The following is a 23,404-nucleotide window of genomic DNA, read 5'->3' as shown; positions in this document are numbered from 1 at the left end:
ATAGGTTACCCATGTTGTTATGTCTATTTTGCTGCTCCATAAGCTGAGGTACACAACATTAATCTATTGTGTAGTTGTTCTATAACTATGCATTATCTAGTGGGTGCAGAATGTTTTCTAGCGTCTAAACATTCTTTTATCAACTTATTATTTCAAGTAGCTTGAAGATTACATCATTGAGATAGTTTTTAGTTTTCTCCTTTTTTTGTGTTTAAGACATTACATTTTCACAAACATTGGGGGCATAATGACACAGCAATGGATTAAGAAAAATTCCTAATTAAAAATAATGACCATTTAAGCTGCAGTGAAGAAGAAATGGACTAGGAAATATGCTAAGGAAAAGATGAACACTGAAACTTGCCTTTGAAGCCGGTGGCACAGTGACACAAGAAGTGGCCAATTAAATCCAAACAGGTGGCCCCATTTTTGCAGGGTGAATTTGAACATTCGTTAGCTTCCACTTCACACAATGGTCCTTCGTAGCCAAGCACACAGTGGCAGGTGTAATTATTCTGATTAGCTACACAAAAGCCATGGTCTGAGCAACGGTGGTGAAGGCACATGTCTAAGCCAAGTTCGCAAAATGCCCCAGAATAACCTGCAGGACACAAACACCTACAAGACATAGAATGAGAAATTAACCATCTAACTCCACAGACAGACTGCAATGGTTACCAGAACTTCATCCTAGCTTCTTCTCAAAACAGTGTCATCTTATTCACAACTGGATGATAGTGCCAAGAAGATCGAAATAGAGTATGATTAATCAGATAAGAGGCCTTCACCATCTTTGTTCTTGGTTAACTATACCCCTTTAGGGCCTAAAATGTTTACCAGATTATATGAAGAAAACTTAACTAAAGTTTAATCTGGTTAGGATGAACTACCTATCACACTCTGATGACCCTTATAGGAAATTAAAATTATTTATGCATCCATGTCAAAATAACTGCAATGGGATAAACCAACTTTCCATGCTACTAGGGACAAAGTTCCATCAAAACTGTGTTCTTCAGAAAGATTTGGGACAGAGAACAGCTTTGAGTAAAAAAAAAAAGCTGCTCCTGAAGCTGAAGGCTACTACTTTGTCTTTATTTTCCTTTTAATTGAGTTGATATAAATCTTATTTCAATTTGGTGAGGTTTATATAATATAATTAAAGACTATGCACATCCTATTATTTGAATAACTTAAAATGTTGGAACATAGCAAAGAGAAAAAAATATTCCATCAATATTAATTACAATTTAGAATGTCATTATTACAAGCATTAAAATTATTTGACTTTTTCATTCAAATTTAAGTATAACTTTAAGGGGAGAAATCTTCTGCAATTTACATCAAAGTATTTGTTAGATAAATAAAGGTGTCAGTCTTAAGCTAATTACTTAATATTAAAATCACCATTGTACTGCTATGGTACTATATCTATACAATACATGGGAAAAAATAGACAAAAAGAGAAAATTTAAGATGAATTAAAATTAGAAAAAGAGAAAAAGGAAAAGGAGAAAATAGAATAAAATTAATGAACTATAATAAAAATATTATATTTCTAACTTTCCACATTATACATTAGCAAATTTTCAATATTTGTAGACATTTAGGCCCTCTTAGAAGCCAAACTGAAAATCATTATGTTTACTATTCTAAATGATATGTTGTATGTATGGAAACCATTCTTACCTAAATCTAGTTAAATTTCTGTTGGATATATACAAAGTTAGTTTTGCCATTGCTGTATATTCTTTAAGTTTACATGCTGAACAACACACTTTTGTGAGTTACTACACTGGGTGGAGCAACCATATGAAAGAAAAGCTGCAATATTCAAAACTAAGCAAAAGGCAAATCTCTTCCTGGGGTAAATCAGCACTTTAAAGCTTCTCTATCAGAAACACAAAAAACATGCATTGCAACATTCAGTAAGTTTTACGAAGATGTCATTTCATTTCATTTATTATTTTATTATTATTTTATTGCTTCTATTCTGTTCTGTTCTGTTATTATTATTTATGTTTATTATTCAGTGTAAGTACTATCCCTCTCCAATTGTGTGTAATTGGAGGAAGCTTCCAGCATAGAAATATTTGTGAGTTCAATCCTTGGTAGCAGAAGATATTCCTCATTCTGAGCATGATGAGTAATTGTTTGCTGCGAACTTTGTGTAGGTGTCAGGAAAGGCATCCTGCCAGTAAACAGTCAGCAAAATTCAGTTGCCCAAAGTCTACCCCGATGCAAGGGATTATGTGGACGTTAAAAGGAAAAAAAAGGTCTTTTCTTTTTCTTTTTTTTTTACAGCTGAACAAGATGGCATATAGTACATAGTGCTCCTTTCCTTGATTTTTCGTCAGAACTGTGAAGAAAGTTAGACTGAGAGTAACAGCTTTGCTCAAAATCACTCAGAAGAAGGGGAATTTAAATTGGGATTTTCCTGCTCCTATTCAACCGCCTTTATTGCAACCTCACATTGGTTCAATATAATACATACCCTCCTATAGATACATGATCATTTAATAATGCTTCAAATTATTAATAGGGATCCTCCCAAGTTATGTTTAGTATTCCAGCAGTAATTAAGATTTCAGTTTAGTAATCTTATCTTGGGGAAATATGATTCTATTGTCTTGTTGCCACAACTTTCTTTACAATACAAACCACATCTTGCAGGCATACAATAAATGATGATGGGAAGGTTATTGGCGAATAAAAGGAGTTATTCTCATGATGAATATTCCATCAGAGTGGCCTATAAAATGTGACAGGGTTGGCTTGTTCCAGGTCTCTCCAATTAAATGGTGACAACTGTTGGGATGCAAAACGTGTGCCTTCTCCGTCGTAGCATCTGCCCTCTGCAACAGCAGCTCCCTGTAAGATTCAGCTGGTTCTAACCTTGGTAGTCCTTCAGAGGGCCTTGGAGACCTAACTCCCACACACTGGACTAGGATGACACAGAAGGCTTATATAAATGTATGAGTGTTGAGTTTTGTTCCCAACACAGTGTTTTTCAAAATCCTTTTTGCTTTTATACTGTGAATGCTTTTTTTTTTTTTAACCCTGTTAGTCATCCAGAGCTGTTCCGGGAGTGGGCAGCTCATAAACTGTGTGAATGAATGAATAAACAAACAAATAAACTTGCTGAATTTCTGCCTACTCTACACCTATTAAAACACAAGATGTGTACCCAGAAAAGGAAGAAGGGAAAACATATAATATAATAAAATAAAATAGATAAGATAAGATAATAAAATAAAAATAAAGTAAAATAAAAAAAATAGTAAGAAGAAATGATTATTATAAAGATATTTTATACAATGAGAGGGGAAATTTACAACTAAAATCTTTGGATACATTAAAAGAAGAAGGGAGGAATTATACTTGGTTTCAATATGGACAGTTAAAGGCTAGATGGAAAGAAGATCAGAAAATTGGTATTATTCAAAATGAAGAAAATTTGGTTAAACAAATTAGAAATCAAACCCAGGGGCATATAAAGAGATTGTATAATGTGTTGATAGAAATCAATTCTGAAAGAGATTTAATAAAGGATTGTATGATAAAATGGGCACAGAATATTCAGGAACCAATAATGTTGGAAACATGGGAAAAAATTTGGGTTAGAAATGTTAAATTTACGCAAGCGCAGAATTTAAGGGAAAATTTTTATAAGATGTTTTATAGATGGCATTTAGATCCTAAGAAATTATCATGTATGTATCCAGATATGCAAGCGAAATGTTGGAGATGTAATTGTGATGATGCTACATATTTTCATGTATGGTGGACTTGTAAGAAAATTAAGTCTTTCTGGATAAGAATCTGGTGGATTATGCAGAATGTTCTGAAGAAGAAGATAAAGTTCCTACAATTTTTCCTTTTGGGAATAACAACGGACTGTACAGTGATTGAGACTAAGTTGATTTTGAACTTAATAACAGCAGCAAGACTGTTGATTGGACAATATTGAAAGAAAAAAGAATTACCCACAATAGAAGAATGGATATTGAAAATTCCAATTTGGCTGAGATGGCTAAAATCTCAGCCTTCTTGAAAGACAGTACTCAAGAAAAATATTTAAATGAATGGAAGAACTGGATTGATTATATTCAAAATAGATATCAGATTAAGAAATTTCGGATTGCCTTTGAATGAAGGATGTTTTTGATTTTAATGGAAGAAGTCAAGTTATGTGAGAGAAGGATTATAATTGTGTTAGATTTTAAAAATTTAATGTATGACTGTTTGTTTATTGAACTATACCTTGTGTTTGCTCCGGGAAGTTGGGGGGGGGGAGGGGGGTTTTGGAGGGAGGGGGGAAGGAGGGGGAGGGGGGAGGGGAGGGGAAAAATTTAATTGTTGTTGTAAAACTTTTTCAATAAAAAAAAAAGTAATAAGAGATTTCTTACTCCATAGCTGTCTACCTGTGCTTCCCAGAGCCCAGGCACTACCCTTGTTAGCCTATCTGTTCTCCATAGAGCCCACTTGCCCTCCCTCCCATCCTTCTGGGCTTCTTCCTTACTGGGGACTCCCACCTCTTCATGCTTAGCAACCTGTTCCATCCTGGGGTTACAATGGCAACCAGGACTGCATGGATTGCTGTCACTAAGCGATATGGTCACATAACATCATCACACAGCGATGGCAAACCCATTCCCAATTGCAATTGTAACCCCATATCCAGCAGGTGGTTCTCTATACATTACCATAAAACTGGTCCTCAGTTGAGAAAATGTGTTTCAGTCCTGAGCTAGTGAATTAAACTATAGCAAGAAGACATTGTTTAAATCATGCTTTGAAGAAGGTATATTCCAGGAGGGACTTCTCTTATCTTTGAGAACAAGCACAAAGTAAACTTTTTTCCTAGCTGAATATTTCTCTCTCTCAACTGAGCACAAAGAGCGGAGAACCGCACCTTTTGAAATACTGTATTGTTCTATTGCAAATATTACAAAACATCTGAAGTCTTTAATTTATTTGATCCATGCTAAGACATACTAAGGTTGGAATGGTGTGATGCTTAAGATATCAGACTAGAAACTAGGAAACCGTGAGTTCTAATCCTGCTTAGGTCAGTCAGCTCCTTTCCATCCTGGGAAGAAAGCCAGGGCAAACCATTTCTGAAAATCCTTGCCAAAACAAACAAACAAACAAAAAAACTGCAGGAACTTTTCTTACCAGTCTCAACGCAATTGAACTGAAGTTAAAAAAAAAAAGATGTATTAATTCTGCCCTTAAAATCTTTATTGAATTTATATGAGGTTAGCAGTGCTTTGCTTACTGTGAGTGGCAATTCCCACTTAGGGAAAATGCAACGACTTTTTTTTTTGTGCTGCTATAACTATCATGTTTCTAAACTCATCAATGTTTACAGAAATCTGGAGGAAAGTCAAACTAATACCAGAAAAGGATGCCTCTGCTTTCCCCAGAGTTATTATAATAATTGGAAATCTTTCAGCTTAATACAAAAAGGTCCATTGCCCTCTTTTCATTAGCTTGGTTAGGCCCTTCGGTTTACAATATTACTTTCAAAGAAAGAGCTCTGCGTATCCCCTTGATTATAGAACATTTGCTCAGCCAATCTGTTTAATATAGATGACTGCTTTGTCAAATATGCACTAACTGATAATTATTTCTTGTATGTAAAACATAATAAACAGTAGGTTCTCTATACCACATGTGATTAAAAATAGCTGATATATGTGTTCCCACTTGTAATTAACATCTACTGTTTATAATCTGTAATCTAACAGTACTAAAAAAAACCCCTTTCAGTTGCTATTTGATAATACAAACAGATAATACTTTTAATCTCAGTAATAGGATTTTATTTTATTCCTGGTAATGAATTCATATGAGATGATATGAAAATAAACTTTTTTAGAGTGTTCCATCTATCAACAATTTAATTTTTGTAAAGCCAATATTACGTTACAAATGTTTCAAGAATAGCCCTTAGTGCATCATTTCCCTCCCACGATATTCCTAACCTGGCCTTTCATGATACCTCTTCTAACAATGTTCCAATCAGATTTCAAAGTATACTCTCCCCCCGCCCCCAGTTACTTTTATCTGAGAAATGACTCTAAGGACTCATGGTTGTAACTCTTTTTCTCTCCAAGGAAGCCAATAAGCAGAATTCCTGGGATAAATAAGATTTACCTCATTTCTCAAACTTCTCTCTTATTCAGTGGTTTGGGTTAACACATAATGATTCATGCTGATGTGGTTCAGTTGATTTTGGCTTACTGCAATATGTAAACAACTTGGTATTTGTAAGCCTTGGTTTATGCTGGGATTTAAATGCCATCATTAGGTGATATGAAGCAGTCACTAAGTACAACAGTTTGCTCTTTCTGCATTTTAAGTGGACTGTAACCTCCTTTGGATAGATAGATGATAGATAGATAGATAGATAGATAGATAGATAGATAGATAGATAGATAGATAGATAGATAGATAGATAGATAGATAATAGATAGATAAGATGATAGATGATAGATAGATAGATAATGATAGATGATAGATAGATAGATAGATAGATAGATAGATAGATAGATAGATAGATAGATAATGAGAGACAGAGACACAGATACAGATAGAAGCTATGCTCATTGGATGCCAACAGTTTCAGAAATTATAGGTTCCCAGTTCAGAGAATGATGGCAATAGAACCACCATCTACTTAGATTGCACCTATTTATGAGAATAGAGAGTAAAATATGACACTTGGAGCTCTGCAATCAAAGTCTCTACACACAACATACTTGGAGCATTATTGTTATGCATCAAGCATTTTTCAATGAGCCAGAAGCAACTGTAGCCAGCAAAGTTTTTTTTACAACTTCATCTGGTACGCCAAGTGTGTTGTGTGCTTGATTGAGAGGGACTTTGGACAGCACTTATGCTCTAGTCCAGGGGTAGGCAATTAATTTTTCTAAGGGGCCACATGAGAAACTGATATTGTTATGGAGGGCCATTGCTGCCCCATCCCCCTCACTGCCCCCCCTGCTGATTCCTCTCTTCCACCAATGCCACTCTGTCTCTTGCTGCCTCCAGCACCACTGACATCATGGGCCAGATAGGGACAGCCAAAGGGCCAGATTTAGCACCAAAAAGGGAGAGAAAAAGGTATGCATAGTCTGCATTGTCAAGGTTGTCTAAGTACCAGTTTGTTTATTAGAAAATATGAAGGCCACAGTTAGCAAATCTTGATTAATATTCATTTAAACCTAGGTTTGCATAATCAAACAGGTATGTATGCAACAGAATGAGGGGTAGCAGTCACTTCATGGCTTAACCTAATACAATATGCTGTACATGGGGCTGCCCTTGAAAAGCATTCAGAAACTTCAACTGATCCATAGTGCAGTGATATGGCAATGATGGGCATGCCTCAGTAAGTCCACATGAGCATGGTGACTTGAGGGACCATCTACTGTAGCTCCTGTGATGTCTACTCAGCTGGTTCAATCTGACAGAATTAAGATGCTCCAGATTCCTTCAATCAAGCAGTGCCATGCCATTCGGATGCCTGAATTGTGTCTTCTTTGTTTTAGCACCTGCCTTTTGGAATGAGGTTCCTACTAAATCTGCAAACTCACCAACCTGATGACATCCTAAAGATCCTTAAAGGCCTGGCTGTTTTCTCAAACTCTGAGTTAGCTGAACCCGGTTGTAGTGTATATGACTATGTTGTTGCTATTATTTGGATTTGCCATCTTGTCTTATGTTTAATAGGTTTTTTTCCCTATCCTATTTGAGGCCATTTTTTTAATATTGTAAGACCATCTGAGTTCATTTGGATTGGGCAATACTTAAACTGCATAAAATAAATAAAGAAGAGGATTATTTTCTGGACAGGGATAATTTAGCACAGCTTCAGTTAGAAGCGTCCCCCATTCTGTTGCATATTTGTCTGTCTGGATTCGCAAATCTGAGTTTAAATAAATATTAATCTAGATTTGCTAACTATGGCCTTCATATTTTCCAGTAAACAAACTGAGATGGAAACAACTTTACCAATACTTTACTACGCATACTTTCTCTCTCTCTTTTTGGAACTAAATGCATTGCTTCCACAGCCTCGAGAGGAAGAGTTTTTTCTATTAAATACTACTTTGAATGATGCCAAGCAATCTTAACTCTGTGTAAAAGATACATAAGGAGTGATTACATGCCTGCTCTTCTTGGGGAAATAATCATGTTGTTCTCTAATGAACATGACCTTGCATTAATGTCTTAAATCTTTAGAGCTGCAGTATACTAAATGTGCTATTAAAAGCTTTGAGATGGGGTTAATTTGCTATTTAACTTTGCAGCAAGTTGAAACTTAAATTCTAAGCAATTTCCAAAAGATGTCTCTGAGAGCCAGGGTTTTAAAAGACAATCTTTGGGAATTAGGTTGTTTACATATTTTGCTAAACCTTTACAAAAGCAAAAGTCACAGCATATTTCTGCTATTTTTCATAATAAACAGAGAGGGAGCATAATATAGTGAAAATTGGGGAGGTGGCTTGTATTCAAATGCCTACATGAATATAGAATTAACTGGTTAGCTTTGGGGCAGTCAATCTTACAAGGTGAATCTAGCTTACACAGTTTTATTATAACATCAGACAAGACCACCTTGAAGAAGGATAAGATCCCTCTATTAAATAAATAATACATACTGCATATTCGGTTACTATTGGAAGAGAGCTGATATCTGTGACCTTTAAGAAGCTTTAAGAAACCTTTAGAGGAGAGGCAAATGTACTCTAATTCCCAATTGCAAATAGGAATGATTAAATACTCTCTAGAGATAACATTTTAGTCATATTTTATATTCAGAATTGGAATTTGATATCTGAAGAGTTTGCAGTTCTAAAGGATGTTTGATGCTCTCTGACAGTTGAGATACAACAGTGGTCATATCTGGCACAAAGCTAGCAACATTTGACAGCTGATCTGTATTAATTATCATTATCTAGCATGTACGAATGAACATTTGTTGACAGGTATCTGACCGAGCATCACATTGACACAGTCCATTTCAGGCAACAGTTGAGATATAGCGTTAGATGGCTGATAAACTGGGGAATTTGGCAATTGACAGCATTGAATATAAGCAATCTGCATTTGATTATGTAACAGCTTGACATACAATACCAATCGAATGTCAATATCTCTGACTGCTGAATTGCAATAGAATTTTACATTTATTTTGCTACACTGAACTCCACATTCTAACAGAATTTCTGAGAGGTGTGGCATGGTTTAAAACTTCTTTATAAATTAATTATTTTGTTGTAATCTTGAATAGGATTAAATTGTTAGTGCATAAATGATTGCCTCAATTCCCATATAATTTCCACACTTTTCAGGCAAACATTTGAATCTTCTTAAAAGTAGTTGCCACTAGTAGAAGAAAAAGGTTGTCATATGGCAAATCTTTTACTGCATAGCCATTTTATATAGCAATATTTAGATTTTAAAAGTTCGAATTTTTCCCAAGATTCCAAATCATATATATCTTAAAGTTGGGCATGCTCATCGCCCACCAAATAAAAGTACTGGAAATGTGAGGAAGAACAAAAGATTAATTAGATATTTTATGTATTTCTTCTTACATATAAAGATGGAAATTGTTATTAATACCAAAATTTGCATTAAAGAATGCAACCAGTTGTTTTTATTCTTCTTATTTTTTATCAGTTCAAATAGCGGAGCACTGTGTAAACATTTTTATACCATAATAAAAATCAAGTAGACTTGTGCAGAAGCCTAATTTAGTAGCACTCATACTGCTATTATCCTCATTCACACCTCTACTTTGCAGACATATTGAATGCCTACATTAGAGATACTTAGAATTATATGCCAGTCTCAAAAACCTCAAGGGTAGTAGTTAAGTGCCTCTGTAACTTTTTCACTAAATTTTAACTTTTCAATCTAACAGTGAAAAAAATGAATCCTTCAGTATAATTTTTTAATCTAAAATAGTGAAAAAAATGAATCCTTTAATATATGGGAAAAGTTTTATTAGCTGTGGCTTAAATAATGGAAATTTAAAGGTAAATGTTTCAAATTTATTCTTTATCCTGGCACTATTCATTCTCTTATTCTGCCAGAATCTCAGCTCTAATGCTGCCTGTCTGTCTGTCTCTCAATCTCATCTGGAGCTATAGCAAAAAAAATTTTTTGGGGGGGGTAGTATCAACAATTAGACAACTAAAGACAGAAAACAAGAGAAGTACGTCAGCGTGGCTAGCAAAGGAACCTAGAACCAGCATTGGCATGGACTTCCTATAGACCAAAAGACTATGTCATAACTCTACTGCTGATCCAACATAAATACCACTCTAAATCCACACACATTTCATTGTGTTCAGAGTGATGAATTGTGGAAAACATACAAGAGTGAAAGGGATATGTGAGAGAACTGTACCATATCTATCACTGAGTTTTGCTATTCTTGGCATGCATAGTTTTTTTGTTGTTGTTTTTTTTTAGATCAAAAATCACAGCTTGGATGACATAGCTAAAGAATTTGGCCGACATTTACCTGAACATTTGTGTCAGGATGCCAGAGGGTTGATTTTAAGGATGAAATGCCAGAATGATGAAAAAAAGTACCTTGTGGCTATGAATGCAATTTAGTTTGTGTGCAGTCTGTGCCAGAGTAGAAGTTTGTCAAAGAGCATATCCTAAGGTCCAACAGCTATTGATCCGACACAAATGATCGACCTTGTTTTCATTCAGTTGAAGCTGATCTCTTTCTGTTGTGGCACAAATAGTGTATCTCCTGGCTGTGGAAGCACTCTGGTTTTGGGGTTGCTTTCCATGACTGAATTACACTGATCCCCCAGGGTTAGCACAAAAGGGAATATAGCCTTCCCTGCCAAATTATGGAAAGTTTGAAATTTTTCTCAGACACGCTTGTGTTTTGTTCAGATTTGTGTTTTATTTGTTCAATAAGATAAAACGTATCAGAAAGCAGAGCAAAATTCTCTGTTCTCCACAGTAGCGTGTACAAAGCATGCTTTCTTTTGTATGTTGACCTTTGCATGAGCGTGAGGAGGCAAATGTGGTCTTCATTCTTTTTCTCTCTCTGCAGATTTTTTAAGTGAGGGGGTAAAAAAATGAGATTTAAACTGTCTGTCTGATCGATAATTGTTACACGTAGGACAAGTTCTTTGACATACCTCTGCTCCTGCCTCATCCGTACACTAATCAGGCAGTATTCACAACCGTCTGCTCTTCCCTCATTCTTGTGCTAATCCATACTTAAAATAAAGCAGCTAGCCTTCTGACACAAAAGCATCATTTAACACAAACACCCGTCCCAATGTCTGCCAAATAGCCAAGCTGTGTTTTTGAACAAATTAAAGTGTACCACTGATGCTGAGCTTTCTCTGTCTTTATTGGGTTGTTTGTGTTTTGCCTTCCAGGGAGAGGCAAGTGAGGCCTGGAGGCCTACATTTCCTTCCATAGCAATCATTGAAATGCTCCCCAAAACACTGTCTGTAGGAGGCATCCCATAGGCTGGCACATATTGTCAACACTGCTGCCAGCTTTCTCAAGGTCTCTAGGCAGCAGGCCTGAGTTTTTATTTTTTGCTAGGCCAATAGCATTAAATTCACTGGTAGGCAGCTGCGTTATGTCATCATTTTAGCATTACAATTCTGTTCCCCCTACCCCCAAGAACTACTTTTCCTTCATCTATATCAAGGGTGAAATCCTACTGGTTCAGACTGGTTCGGGCAAACTGCTAGGGATTATGGGCATCAGTTTGCCGAACCGATAGTAATTACCCCTCCTTGGCCACGCCTGGCTGGTTGCCGCTCACCTCTTCCGGCCACTCGATATTCCACAGAATTCAATGTTAAATGCAGCAGAGAGAATGCTAACTTTTCTCCCTCCATTCAGAACAGAGCTGTTGTAGCCTGTCCCTTTAAGGTAGTCCCCAGGAGGGAGGAGGCTAGGAAGAAGCCATAAATGGAGCAGCAGCTCCGTTCTGAATGGAGGGAGAAAAGTTAGCATTCTCTTCTTTCTGCCACAGAATTCAATGTTAAATGCAGCAGAGAGAATGCTAACTTTTCTCCCTCCATTCAGAACGGAGCTGCTGCAGCCTGTCCCTTTAAGGTAGTCCCCAGGAGGAAGGGGGCCAGGAAGGAAAAATAAAGGGAGGAATGGAGGAAGAAAAGTCCCCAGGAGGGAGGGGGATGGCGGGGAACAGCTGGAATGGAGCCGTTTTTGTGAAAGGCAGGAAAATCCCCTTCCCCATTTTCCCCTATCATCCATTCCTCAATCACAGCAGAGACTGAGGGAAGGATGGTAGGCAGGAATATTTCCCTCCCCATTTTCCTGCCATTTACGTCAAGGAGTGGCTGGGAGGGGAGGGGCCGGTGACAAGCCCCTCTATGTGAGCGATGTTGAGTTGGCCACACCCACCCAGTCACATGACCTCCCCCCCAACAAGTCACGCCCACAGAACTGGTAGGGAATTTGTTTTAATTTCACCCCTGATCTATATATTTGCATTTCAACACAGAATGGGTCATGTTGGGTTGAATTCAGGCTATGTTGATCATTCTTTATCACCAGTGAAATAAATGAATTTTATTTTACTTCAGGATGAATGACTAACTTGTTACATTGGTTGCAAGGTGTCAGGCCCAAAACCAAGAGGGACAGGTGGTAATTTTGGCTGGGTTATTTGTTGTTTCAAACATATCGGCAAAATCTTGTCAGACTGAGCACTCTATTACAGGTAGTCCTCGACTTACGACTGCAACTGAAGCCCAAATTTCTGTTGCTAAGCGAGATAGTTGTTTAGTGAGTTTTGACCCATTTTATGACCTTTCTTGCCACAGTTGTTAAGAGAATCACTTCAGTTGTTAAATTAACAACAGGATTGTTAGGCTGGCTTCTTCAATGACTTTGCTTGTCGGAAGTTGCAAAAGGTGATCATATGGCCCTCAGACACTGCAACTGTCATAAATATAAACCATTTGTCAAGCATCCAAATTTTGATCATTTGACCGTGGGGATGCTACAATGGTCATAAATGTGAAAAATGGTCATAAGCCACTTTTTAAAATGCAATTGTAATTTTGATCTGGTTTAAAATGAATGCAAGTTGAAGTTTCTTCAGCTCTGACTGGATGATGGGGAAAGAAGGATTTATATTTCTTGCAGACAGATGGTTATTTGCATTCTTTTAGAGAGTCATTGAAACATCTTCAAAACCCTCCAATGAAGTCCAGTTGCCACTTGAAAAAGCATCTTTGGGACAACCATGACCTGGATGAATGAGAATCTCCATAGACACTTTACCAGCAGACTGGTCCCTCTCTTGGTTCACCTACCAAATTCTGACAGATCGTTGAGGCATCTGTCAACTCTTGTATACAGAGTGACTAGTTATTATAATTGTTTTTCCTGATGGTAGGTGATGTTGAAGAACTCCATCAATTACCTTTCTTAAGTTGTCTCACATAAAACATGGGAGGACCCATAAGTTGCTGGCTTTCCTGGTGTTGAAGAATGCAGCTCAGCAGCCAGGGCGAGTCAATGTACGCTACCATACATATGTACTGCCTCACAAACTATGAAAAGCATTTAACTGTGACTATGAGAGAGTGTCCTAAAATATTATGTTCTTATTTGATTGGAAGATTAACTACATGGCTGTGAGATCTCTGTGTATTTCCTTTTTGCCAATTTACATATATTTACATATATACATATGCATATATACACACACACACACACACACACACACACACACATATATATATAGAGAGAGTGAGGGTTAAATTTACTGACTGGATGAGGGCTGAAAGGCAAAAGGGAAGCAGTATGCTCCCTCCCATATTTAGGTAGACCAGGTGACCAGGTTGCTTTGATAGAAAACCCACTTTGTGTGTGTGTGTAAGTGTGTGTGTGTGTGTAGTGGGTTTTTACCTATCGAAGCAGGTCTCCCTTTATTTCTTTGTGTGTGTGTGTGTGTGTATATATATATATATATATATATATATATATGTATATATATATTTATATATATAAATATTTATATATATATATATACACACATATATACATATATATTTAATATTTATAAATTCTATTATGTCTTGGCTGTAGAATGGATAGCAGCAAAGAAATGCAGAAAAATCTCTTTGTTCTCATATAGAACTTATTCCTATTTTTGCTTCCCAGATCTAGTACTCCTATTAATGACTGTTTTCATGTAAAAGGCTGCTGAAAACATTTGCATTCCATGCCCTTGCTAATTCAGAAATGCTTTGAAACTGAACAAAATATTGGTGAGGTCGACATCTTTATCTATAACCCAGATTAATGGTGTGGTCTCATAAAATTTGGCCAGCTTTGATTTCTCCTCTGCGTTGTTACCACAGAAGGTTAATGGGGATCAGAACATGAACATAGCCAGCTAGACCTTGCTCTGGCATTTATGGGATTTTGTGCACTGTTGCCTCACTGCACATATTTATCTCATTTTAATGTGAGGGCCATGAAAATCTCACCTATGGAACCTACTCAGGGACAGAGCTCAGAATCACAGCAAAAACAACTACACTAGACTGAAGATGGATAAAATGACACTGTTAATGTATGCCACAGTGCAATAAAAGAAATGCCCTTCACCTGAGCTTAGCATTCAATAACTTCAACAGGTTCAGGAGTATAGATTGAAGGGAACTGAATATTTACTGTTTTTCCCAAGAAACTGGATCATAAGGTGTGCCAGTTGCCAAAGGTTGCAGGAAAAAAATATGTTAGAATGCTATTATTATTTTAGTACTGCACAAAAGCTGTGTAACAGAACATTATAGCAATAGCAGTTAGACTTTACAGAGTGCTTTACAGCCCTTTCTAAGCGGTTTTACAGAGTCAGCCTATAACCCGCAACAATCTGGGTCCTAATTTTACTGACTGCGGAAGGCTGGAAGGCTGAGTCAACCTTGAGCCTGGTGAGATTCAAACTGCTAAATGGCAGGCAGCTGGCAGGCAGCAGAAATAGCCTGCAGTACTGCATTCTAACCACTGCGCCACCATGGCGCTTGAGCATTATGGTCAGTGGTGATATTCAGCCTGTTCTTGTTGTGACCCAGGTTCCCAGACTCGGACTCCTGGAGGAGGATGATTCAGAGAGTGAGGAGGAGGAGCTGGCAAGGCCTGCTTCCCCTGGGCCCTCTTCCTCCCTGGTACCGACCCAGGAGGAGGAGGAGGGGCTGGCAAGGCCTGATTCCCCTGGACCTTCTTCTGATTTGGCAACGCCCCAAGAACAATCTTGGCTTGATGCGAGACTGCGCAGATGTGACCGGTGCGCACAGCAGAGGAGGCATTGGGACAGGGTCAGAGAATGATGAGTCACGGAGCGACACCCACAGGGGATATAAAGCAGGAGGCGGAGCTTCCTGGCTTTTTGTCTTGGACAAAGCAATGAATTTGCGCGGGCAAACTGTTTCATGGATAGAAGAAGAATCTGTTCGTGAGTGAATCGTGCTTTATCTATAATTTTCTGGTTATCTCCAGGGATTTTGGCAAGTATGTGGGGAGACATGTCCAGAACATCTCTGTGCCAGAAGGAATCCAGACAAGTGTAAATAAACTGGGAGAAGGCCTTTGACTGACTTTTTGTTGGGAGTGGTGGGAGGGGGAAACAGAACAGTTCTATCCAGCTTGAGCGAACCAGTAGCGGCAGCTCCGCCCACCTGCCCGGATCCCTGTCCCATTTTTAATGATCTGTGCATGTGCGGAAGGCCCTGCGCATGTGCGCACACACATTTGCGAACCGGTAGCGAAGGTAACTGAATACCACCCCTGATTATGATGTATAAAGCTGCTAAATATACCTTGTCTGTAAATTATACCAAATTATACCAAAAGCAAACAACAGTCCAAGAAGGAAACAAACATCCTGTTTATTACACACTCAGCAATCAACAATGGATAAGTGAGAACCAATATAATAGGTAGGAGCACTCTAAAATGAAACAATGCAGCCAATCAAGCCAGGTAGGCCAATCAGAAACAAATACATAAATTAAAACTCTGACCGAGCTGGCACACATTAAAAACAGTGAGGTCTACTCTCTTCTGTAAAACCATTGGTAATCCTACCTAGTTTGCTCCTGAAATTTTTGCACAATGAAAGCCAACCTTATCAAGTCCCCAACATGGCTATCACCGTATAATTTCATGCTTTAGCTTGAAATTGAAGGCACTGTGGTTTTGACATTCTTGTTATCAAACAAAAGTGTACAAAACTCTATTTTGGATGTGAATACTTAGTTCCAAATAAACTAAATGAAGAGCAATAACCTCCTTTGAACATTGAACCAATCTGAATTGCTTTCTAATTCACGTTAATGTCAAAAGCTTCAAGGCAGAACCTAGCAAAAATATGTGCTATGCAAGCCACAGTGGAATCAGTAAGATCAAGATAATATGGCTCAACCAGCTAATTATTTCAAAAGTCACTAATTTCTGGAAACAGAGATCTGGACTTCTAGTTGAAAGGCATACTACTTTGCATTTTTATTTTGTGCTACCAAGCTATAGAATATAACATTACAAACAATTCACACAGGAACAGATAATTTGTTTTTCCGGTGTAGATGACTTAATTGGGAACAAGGTCACTGACCTGTTATCATAAATTAAGCATTTTTATCTAGCCCTTGCTTGTTCATTTATTTATTCATTCATTTATTATTCATTCTTGGTGGGGAATTTGTGATTTCACTTTCAGGAAAAGATCCTTAAGGTGAAGAAATAACAATTAAAACTCAAATTATCTTTTTAATTTTGGTATTGTTTAAAATGAAACATGCTAATAAAGTCAAATGAGCAAAAGTAATGATCTATAATGCAATTAATAAAATCAAATTACGTTGAAGTGCATCAGTAATGAGGACATATGTGCGTGTGTGTGAGAAAGAGAGAGATAGAGAAAAATCTTCAGAGCCTATTTTAAAATTTAAAATAGTGAACCTCGTAAGTTGAGGCCTAAGGTTTTCTTTCCCAGCGAAGGATGTCAGCTTCATAAGTAGGGGGATAAGAAATGATCAAAGAGATTATCATATTCATTCTTAATTAACATGGTACTTCGCTCTATATGTCCCAGATTCCCCGTCCCAATTGATTTTTTCCCAGAGTTTTTTTTTAATTAATTAGATAAAATCAGACAGCAGCTGGAGGAATGAGTATTTTGCGATTTTCCAAAACCATGATCACTTCTTATGAAATGGCTTCCAATGGGAGAAGTTGTTGCCTACTTCCAACATGGTGATCCTTGTTTCAGAAAGTCACAAAATACTCGTTCTTCTATCTGCTTTCTGATTTTTTTTCCTAATTAATTAATTTAAAAAAAAAAACTTTGAACATGACTTAAAACATCCCAAGAGTGCCCACCAACATTTTATCTACAACTCACACAATTCTGTGGTTTCTGCAAAGTTATGTGGTTATTCATCTAGGGATGAATAAAACTGGTGTACAAAAGGAAGGGGCTTCCCTGCATTAAAAAGGAAGATAAATATATTTGCTAATCTTTCAACTGAATGCTGAGAAAGAGAATAGGAGCTAATGAGTTTGTGGATAATACTGAATCATCCTTAGGTAATGAAATGAAAAATTTTGGGTTGACACTGGCTAGAAACTGACTATAAAACTAGAGTAGTAGTGTACATGGTACCCAATCCAATAGGCCAGAGGGTAAATAAAGTTACTAAATAAAGTAAAGTAATGTTTCTAAATAGTAAATAAAGTTACTGTTTGGTATAGTTTTACATCAAAGTAAATTAAAGCCAACAAAAAAACATAAATCATTTTCCCCATCCGTTCCTGAAAATAATTTAATACTGGATCTATACTACTTTTCTTTTAATGAGAAGATCTGTAGTAATCTTCAGATGGAGAATAAAACCATGGTGAAGAAGATGATCTGATCACAGACAACTTCAGTTACTCTAACAAAGATTGAATAAATGTGTGAACAAGTAACAACCACGAAGTACATATTCTGAATGACTAATCCCAAGAATGATGGTTTTTTTTTTAGAATAGATGTTTTATGGAAATGACCCAAGGTGACTGTTATTAAATCAAGTGAGCTTCATAAGATTAGATAAAATAAGACACTATTGCATCTATTAGAAGAACTACAATATCCACAAATTTACCTAGAAAAATATTATTTGCAGATCTAAGGACTGGACTTTTATAATTGACAAAGGAAAGTTTTGTCAATGTACAGGTTTTCATCCAATATTTTTTGGTAGGGCTCCCAATGTGTGCTCATAATCATCAGCCCAACTGGTTTATGCCATAAACTTTAAATTTTCAGATATTGCAATGTTTATTATTTTAATATTTTAAACTATTATAATTATTTATTTTATTTTTACATTATTATTACCACCATATAATGTTTTTAAGCTGTTGTAACTCAAAGAAAAATCTGTTTCTAAAAGCTAGTGTTATTTACTTAGAAGGAGCAGATATATTCATTAGTGGTGTACCTTAGTTGCTTTACTTTCTGCTTGAATCAATATTTCTTTTTCTTTTTTTTTAAAGTATGTCTGTGAAATACGACTAAGGTAATCAATCTGTTTACTTAAATAGCCATGTTCATTGCAAGTTACTGCCCATAACATTTTAGAAAGTGAAGAGGATAAATGCAACGGCAATGACGTTTTAATAGCAGTTGAAAGCAGCAGGAGGAAAACAGTATTTCAATCATGCCTTCTAACGTCCCAGAGGATTATGGAGAAATCTGCCATAAGGAAGACATGTTAGTACCTGAATTCATTGATTCCATCTTCACAAATAGCTCCATTCTGGCACCAGCTCATTTCACAGTCATTAATATTTTCCAGGCATGTAGGTCCTGTCCATCCAGGCGCACAGACACATAGATAATTCTGGTTGTCTTCATCATGGAAACATCTTCCATTCACACAGAGCTGCAAGTGAGAATTACACAGAGTCCAGAAAATGCTTCTGCCATTGTAATATTGAGGTTAAGGATGTTCATAACATACATTACAGCAGGGGAAGAAAATTCCTGTGAATTTAATTTCATCAATAATAAGATACATCACAGAAGAGTGAATCCCTGTCTCTCTGAATCCTTCTTCTCTCTCTCTCTCATTCTCATTTCTGCTTCTATTTCTCTCTTTGTATGTGTGAATATTTGTGTGTGTGTGTGTGTGTGTGTGTGTGAGAGAGAGAGAGAGAGAGAGAGAGAGTCATTGAAGATTAGAATTCAATATTTAAACAATTGTTTCAAAATGGCACTGGGCTATATTTTTTTCTAGTGTGCCTCCTTGGTGTAACCCTTCCACCTAACATTGTTTCCATTCCCTGGTTTCTTGGAGGAAAAAAAAAAGTAGAATTAGCTATTCTATCATTTTTATCCCTGCTCTCCTCACGATACTGAGAACAGGCAATATCATATTAGCAGCCCATCACACACAGTATTTCCTCTGGCCAACCAATGGGAGAATAATCATTCCATCAGCACTCTGTCCCTCAGTTTGTCATCTTCCTAAAGTAAGAAAAATCCACTTGTCCACATTTCTGAAAGAAAGAAGAAAAATAAGGCAATAGAACACTGTAGGCATTATTTTTATTATTGTCCGAAATGCCTGAGCCGTTGATATGAACTCAGCCAAGATGTGTTGATGCCATAACACTGGTTTTTCAGTCAGACACTTTTCTTAAGAGCTGAAATTATGGTTACCAAGATTGAACATCTAAAAGGGAGCAGCAGCAGTTACTGCTCTGTTTTGCTTGAGGCCAGTGGCTGGAAGCAGGTGCTTGCTGCTTAGATAAGCAGGGATCCAGAAAAGATTGGACAACCATTGACTGAAATGATGTAGGGTTTCCTGTCTGGGCAGGATGTTGGACTATAAGACCTCTACATTCCCTTCCATCCCTGTAATTATGAACGACACCCAGCATTAAAAATCAAGACACCCCAGAGAAATTGTAAAAGTGATTAGAAACTGTAACAGCAGTCTATGATGGTGGAACATTCGAATCTGGAAGCTTCTTTTCCATTTAACAATTTTTTTATTAAACGTCCTAAGTTTTTGTGAGATGTCAGTTTTATGTATCCTGATAATGTGACTCATGAAAGCTTCTGCTTTTTTACAAATGTGTTAGTCAGAAAAGATACTATCAGAATCCTGATTAGAAACTAAATGGCTGAATATCAGGTCTGGTTAGTTAATATTTTTTATGAAATTTATGGAAGGGCTCCAGGTTCAGGAGGATTTAAGAGTTCCTAAAAGAGAAATGAGGTGTCTCCAGGCTCTTAGGATTTCGAGTGTTTCAGAAATGTTTGCAACATGAGTTGTACTACAGTCCAACCAGAAGAAAATTGACCCAGTTACCCAAGGAACACAGCCAAATATTGCTGGTGTCAGATCAGTTGAAGTGCCATATAAATACTGGGCACCCTTTAAAGCAGGACTAGGGAACAATGGTTCTTTTATGACTTGTGGATTTCAACTCCCAGCATTCCCATAGCTGGCTCAGGAAACATAACATAACATAACATCAGAGTTGGAAGGGACCTTGGAGGCCTTCTAGTCCAACCCCCTGCCCAGGCAGGAAACCCTACACCATCTCAGTCAGATGGTTATCCAACATTTTCTTAAAAATTTCCAGTGTTGGAGCATTCACAACTTCTGAAGGCAAGTCGTTCCACTTATTAATTGTTCTAACTGTCAGGAAATTTCTCCTTAGTTCTAAGTTGCTTCTTTCTTTGATCAGTTTCCACCCATTGCTTCTTGTTCTACCCTCAGGTGCTTTGGTGAACAGCCCGACTCCCTCTTCTTTGTGGCAGCCCCTGAGATATTGGAACACAGCTATTATGTCTCCCCTAGTCCTTCTTTTTGTTAAACTAGACATACCCAGTTCCTGCAACCGTTCTTCATATGTTTTATCCTCCAGTCCCCTAATCATCTTTGTTGCTCTTCTCTGCACTCTTTCTAGAGTCTCAACATCTTTTTTACATCGTGGCGACCAAAACTGGATGCAATATTCCAAGTGTGGCCTTACCAAGGCATTATAAAGTGGTACTAACACTTCACGTGATCTTGATTCTATCCCTCTGTTTATGCAGCCCAGAACTGTGTTGGCTTTTTTAACAGCTGCTGCACACTGCTGGCTCATATCTAGATGGTTATCCACTAGGACTCCAAGATCCCTCTCACAGGTACTACTATTGAGCAAGGTACCACATATACGGTACTGGTGCATTTTGATTTTTTGGCCTAAATGTAGAATCTTACTTTTTTCACTGTTGAATTTCATTTTGTTAGATAGCGCCCAATGTTCAAGTCTGTCAAGATCTTTCTGTAACTTGAGCCTATCTTCTGGAGTGTTGGCTATTCCTGCCAGCTTGGTGTCATCTGCAAATTTGATGAGTTCCCCATCTATCCCCTCGTCCAAGTCATTGATGAAGATGTTGAAGAGTACTGGGCCTAAAACAGAGCCTTGGGGTACTCCACTGCATACTTCCCTCCATGTGGATGTAGTTCCGTTGAGGACTACACGTTGAGTGCGGTTGGTCAGCCAGTTACGAATCCATCTGGTGGTGGTGCTGTCTAACCCACATTTTCTACTTTATCTAGTAGTAGGTTATGGTCTACTTTATCAAATGCTTTACTGAAGTCCAAGTAAATTATATCAACAGCATTCCTCTGGTCTACTAATTTTGTCATTTTGTCAAAGAATGCGATAAGATTAGTCTGGCATGATCTGTTTTAGACAAACCCATGTTGGCTTTTGGTTATTACTTTGTTTGCTTCTAGGTGTTCGGTGATTCGTTGCTTGATTATCTTTTCCAGAATCTTCCCCGGTATTGAGGTCAGACTGATAGGTCTGTAGTTTCCTGGATCTGTTTTTTTTTCCTTTTTTGAAGATGGGAACTACATCAGCTCTTTTCCAGTTCTTTGGCAGCTCCCCTGTGCTCCAGGATCTTTGAAAGATATAGTTCAGTGGTTCTGAGATCACGTCTGCCAGTTCCTTCAGAACCTTGGGGTGTAATCCATCCGGTCCTGGTGATTTGAACTCGTCTAGGGTAGACAGGTGTTCACTTACCATTTTCTTCCCTATTTTAACTTGTGTTTCTAATCTGTTTTTTGTAGTGCTGTTTTTGATAGGTTGGATTGTTTTTTCCTTTTGTGTAAAGACAGATGCAAAATATGAGTTAAGTAGATCTGCTTTCTCCCTGTTGCTTGTCATCTTCTTGCCACTTTCTCCCAGCAATGGGCCAATTGTTTCCTTGACTTTTTCTTGTTTTTAACATGTTGGAAGAAGCTTTTTGTTATTTTTACTTTTGTCGCTAGCCTTTGTTCATTGTGAGCCTTAGCTTTCCTCACTTCATCTTTACAGGCTCGGGCTGTTGCTGATATTCTGCCTTAGTTATTTGCCCCTCTTTCCACTTTTTATATTTGTCCTTTTGTCTTTCAATTTGTCAGATAGTTCTTTATGCATCCATGCTGGTTTCTTTTGAGATCTACTATTTTCTTCTTCATTGGTATTGTGTTAGACTGTGCTTTTATAATCTCACTTTTCAAAATTTCCCAAGCTTCTTGAGTTGTTTTCCCCTGAGGATTCTCATCCATTGAATCCTTCTCAAGCTCTCTAAGTTTATTGAAATTAGCTCTCTTAAAGTCCAAGACTCTAGTTTGACTTTGTTCTACTACTTGTATTTGCTTAATGTGAATTCCAATATTGCGTGGTCACTTGCCCCAAGGTTCCTGTAGCTTCAACACCTTCTATCATTTCATCTCTGTTAGTGAGAATTAAGTCCAATATGGCTGATCCTTGTCGCCTTCTCTATTTTTGGGAAACAAAGTTGTCTGCTAGGTTTGTTAGGAACCTGTTGGATCTTCCACTTGGTGCAGAGTTTGTTTCCCAGTTGATGTCAGGGTAGTTAAAATCCCCATTACTACTGTGATGTGCTTCCTACATACCTTAGTTAGCTGACTAGCAAAAGTTCATCTACTTCCTCTGTTTGGTTGGGTGGCCTATAGTATAGACCTATGGCAATATCGTTTTCACCCTTTTATATTGACCCAAATACATTCAAGATGATTTTCATCATTGTTGTGCTCTATTTCTGTAGAGATGTAGTTATTTCTTATATATAGTGCAACTCCACCTCCTCTTTTATTTGGTCTATTTCTTTTAAATAATTTATATCCCTCTAGCTGTATGTTCCATTTGTCAGTTTCATCCCACCAAGTTTCCGTAATGGCAACAATATCATATCTACCCTCATTTACTTGGATTTCTAATTCACCCTGTTTATTCCTCATACTCTGTGCATTGGTGTATAGACATTTGAGTCCATTTGGATTGATCTTGTGTT

At 37.4% G+C, this 23,404-nt stretch overlaps 1 protein-coding gene across 1 annotated transcript in view; it reads right to left on the bottom strand.

Moving 5' to 3' along the window:
* Window positions 1–335: 335 nt before the first annotated feature.
* The window catches only part of EYS (eyes shut homolog), a 166,154-nt gene continuing 143,085 nt past the window's right edge, over window positions 336–23,404 (bottom strand). Inside the window, exons 7-8 of the mRNA XM_058176600.1 lie at window positions 18,817–18,980; window positions 336–618 (exon numbers count right to left, since the gene is read on the bottom strand). Of these exons, the coding sequence (XP_058032583.1) occupies window positions 336–618; window positions 18,817–18,980 (447 nt within the window). The remainder of the gene's footprint in view (window positions 619–18,816; window positions 18,981–23,404) is intronic.

Source organism: Ahaetulla prasina, chromosome 1 (assembly GCF_028640845.1).
Source record: "Ahaetulla prasina isolate Xishuangbanna chromosome 1, ASM2864084v1, whole genome shotgun sequence".
NCBI classification, from domain to species: domain Eukaryota; kingdom Metazoa; phylum Chordata; class Lepidosauria; order Squamata; family Colubridae; genus Ahaetulla; species Ahaetulla prasina.
This window is presented reverse-complemented; position numbering and strand designations above follow the sequence as displayed.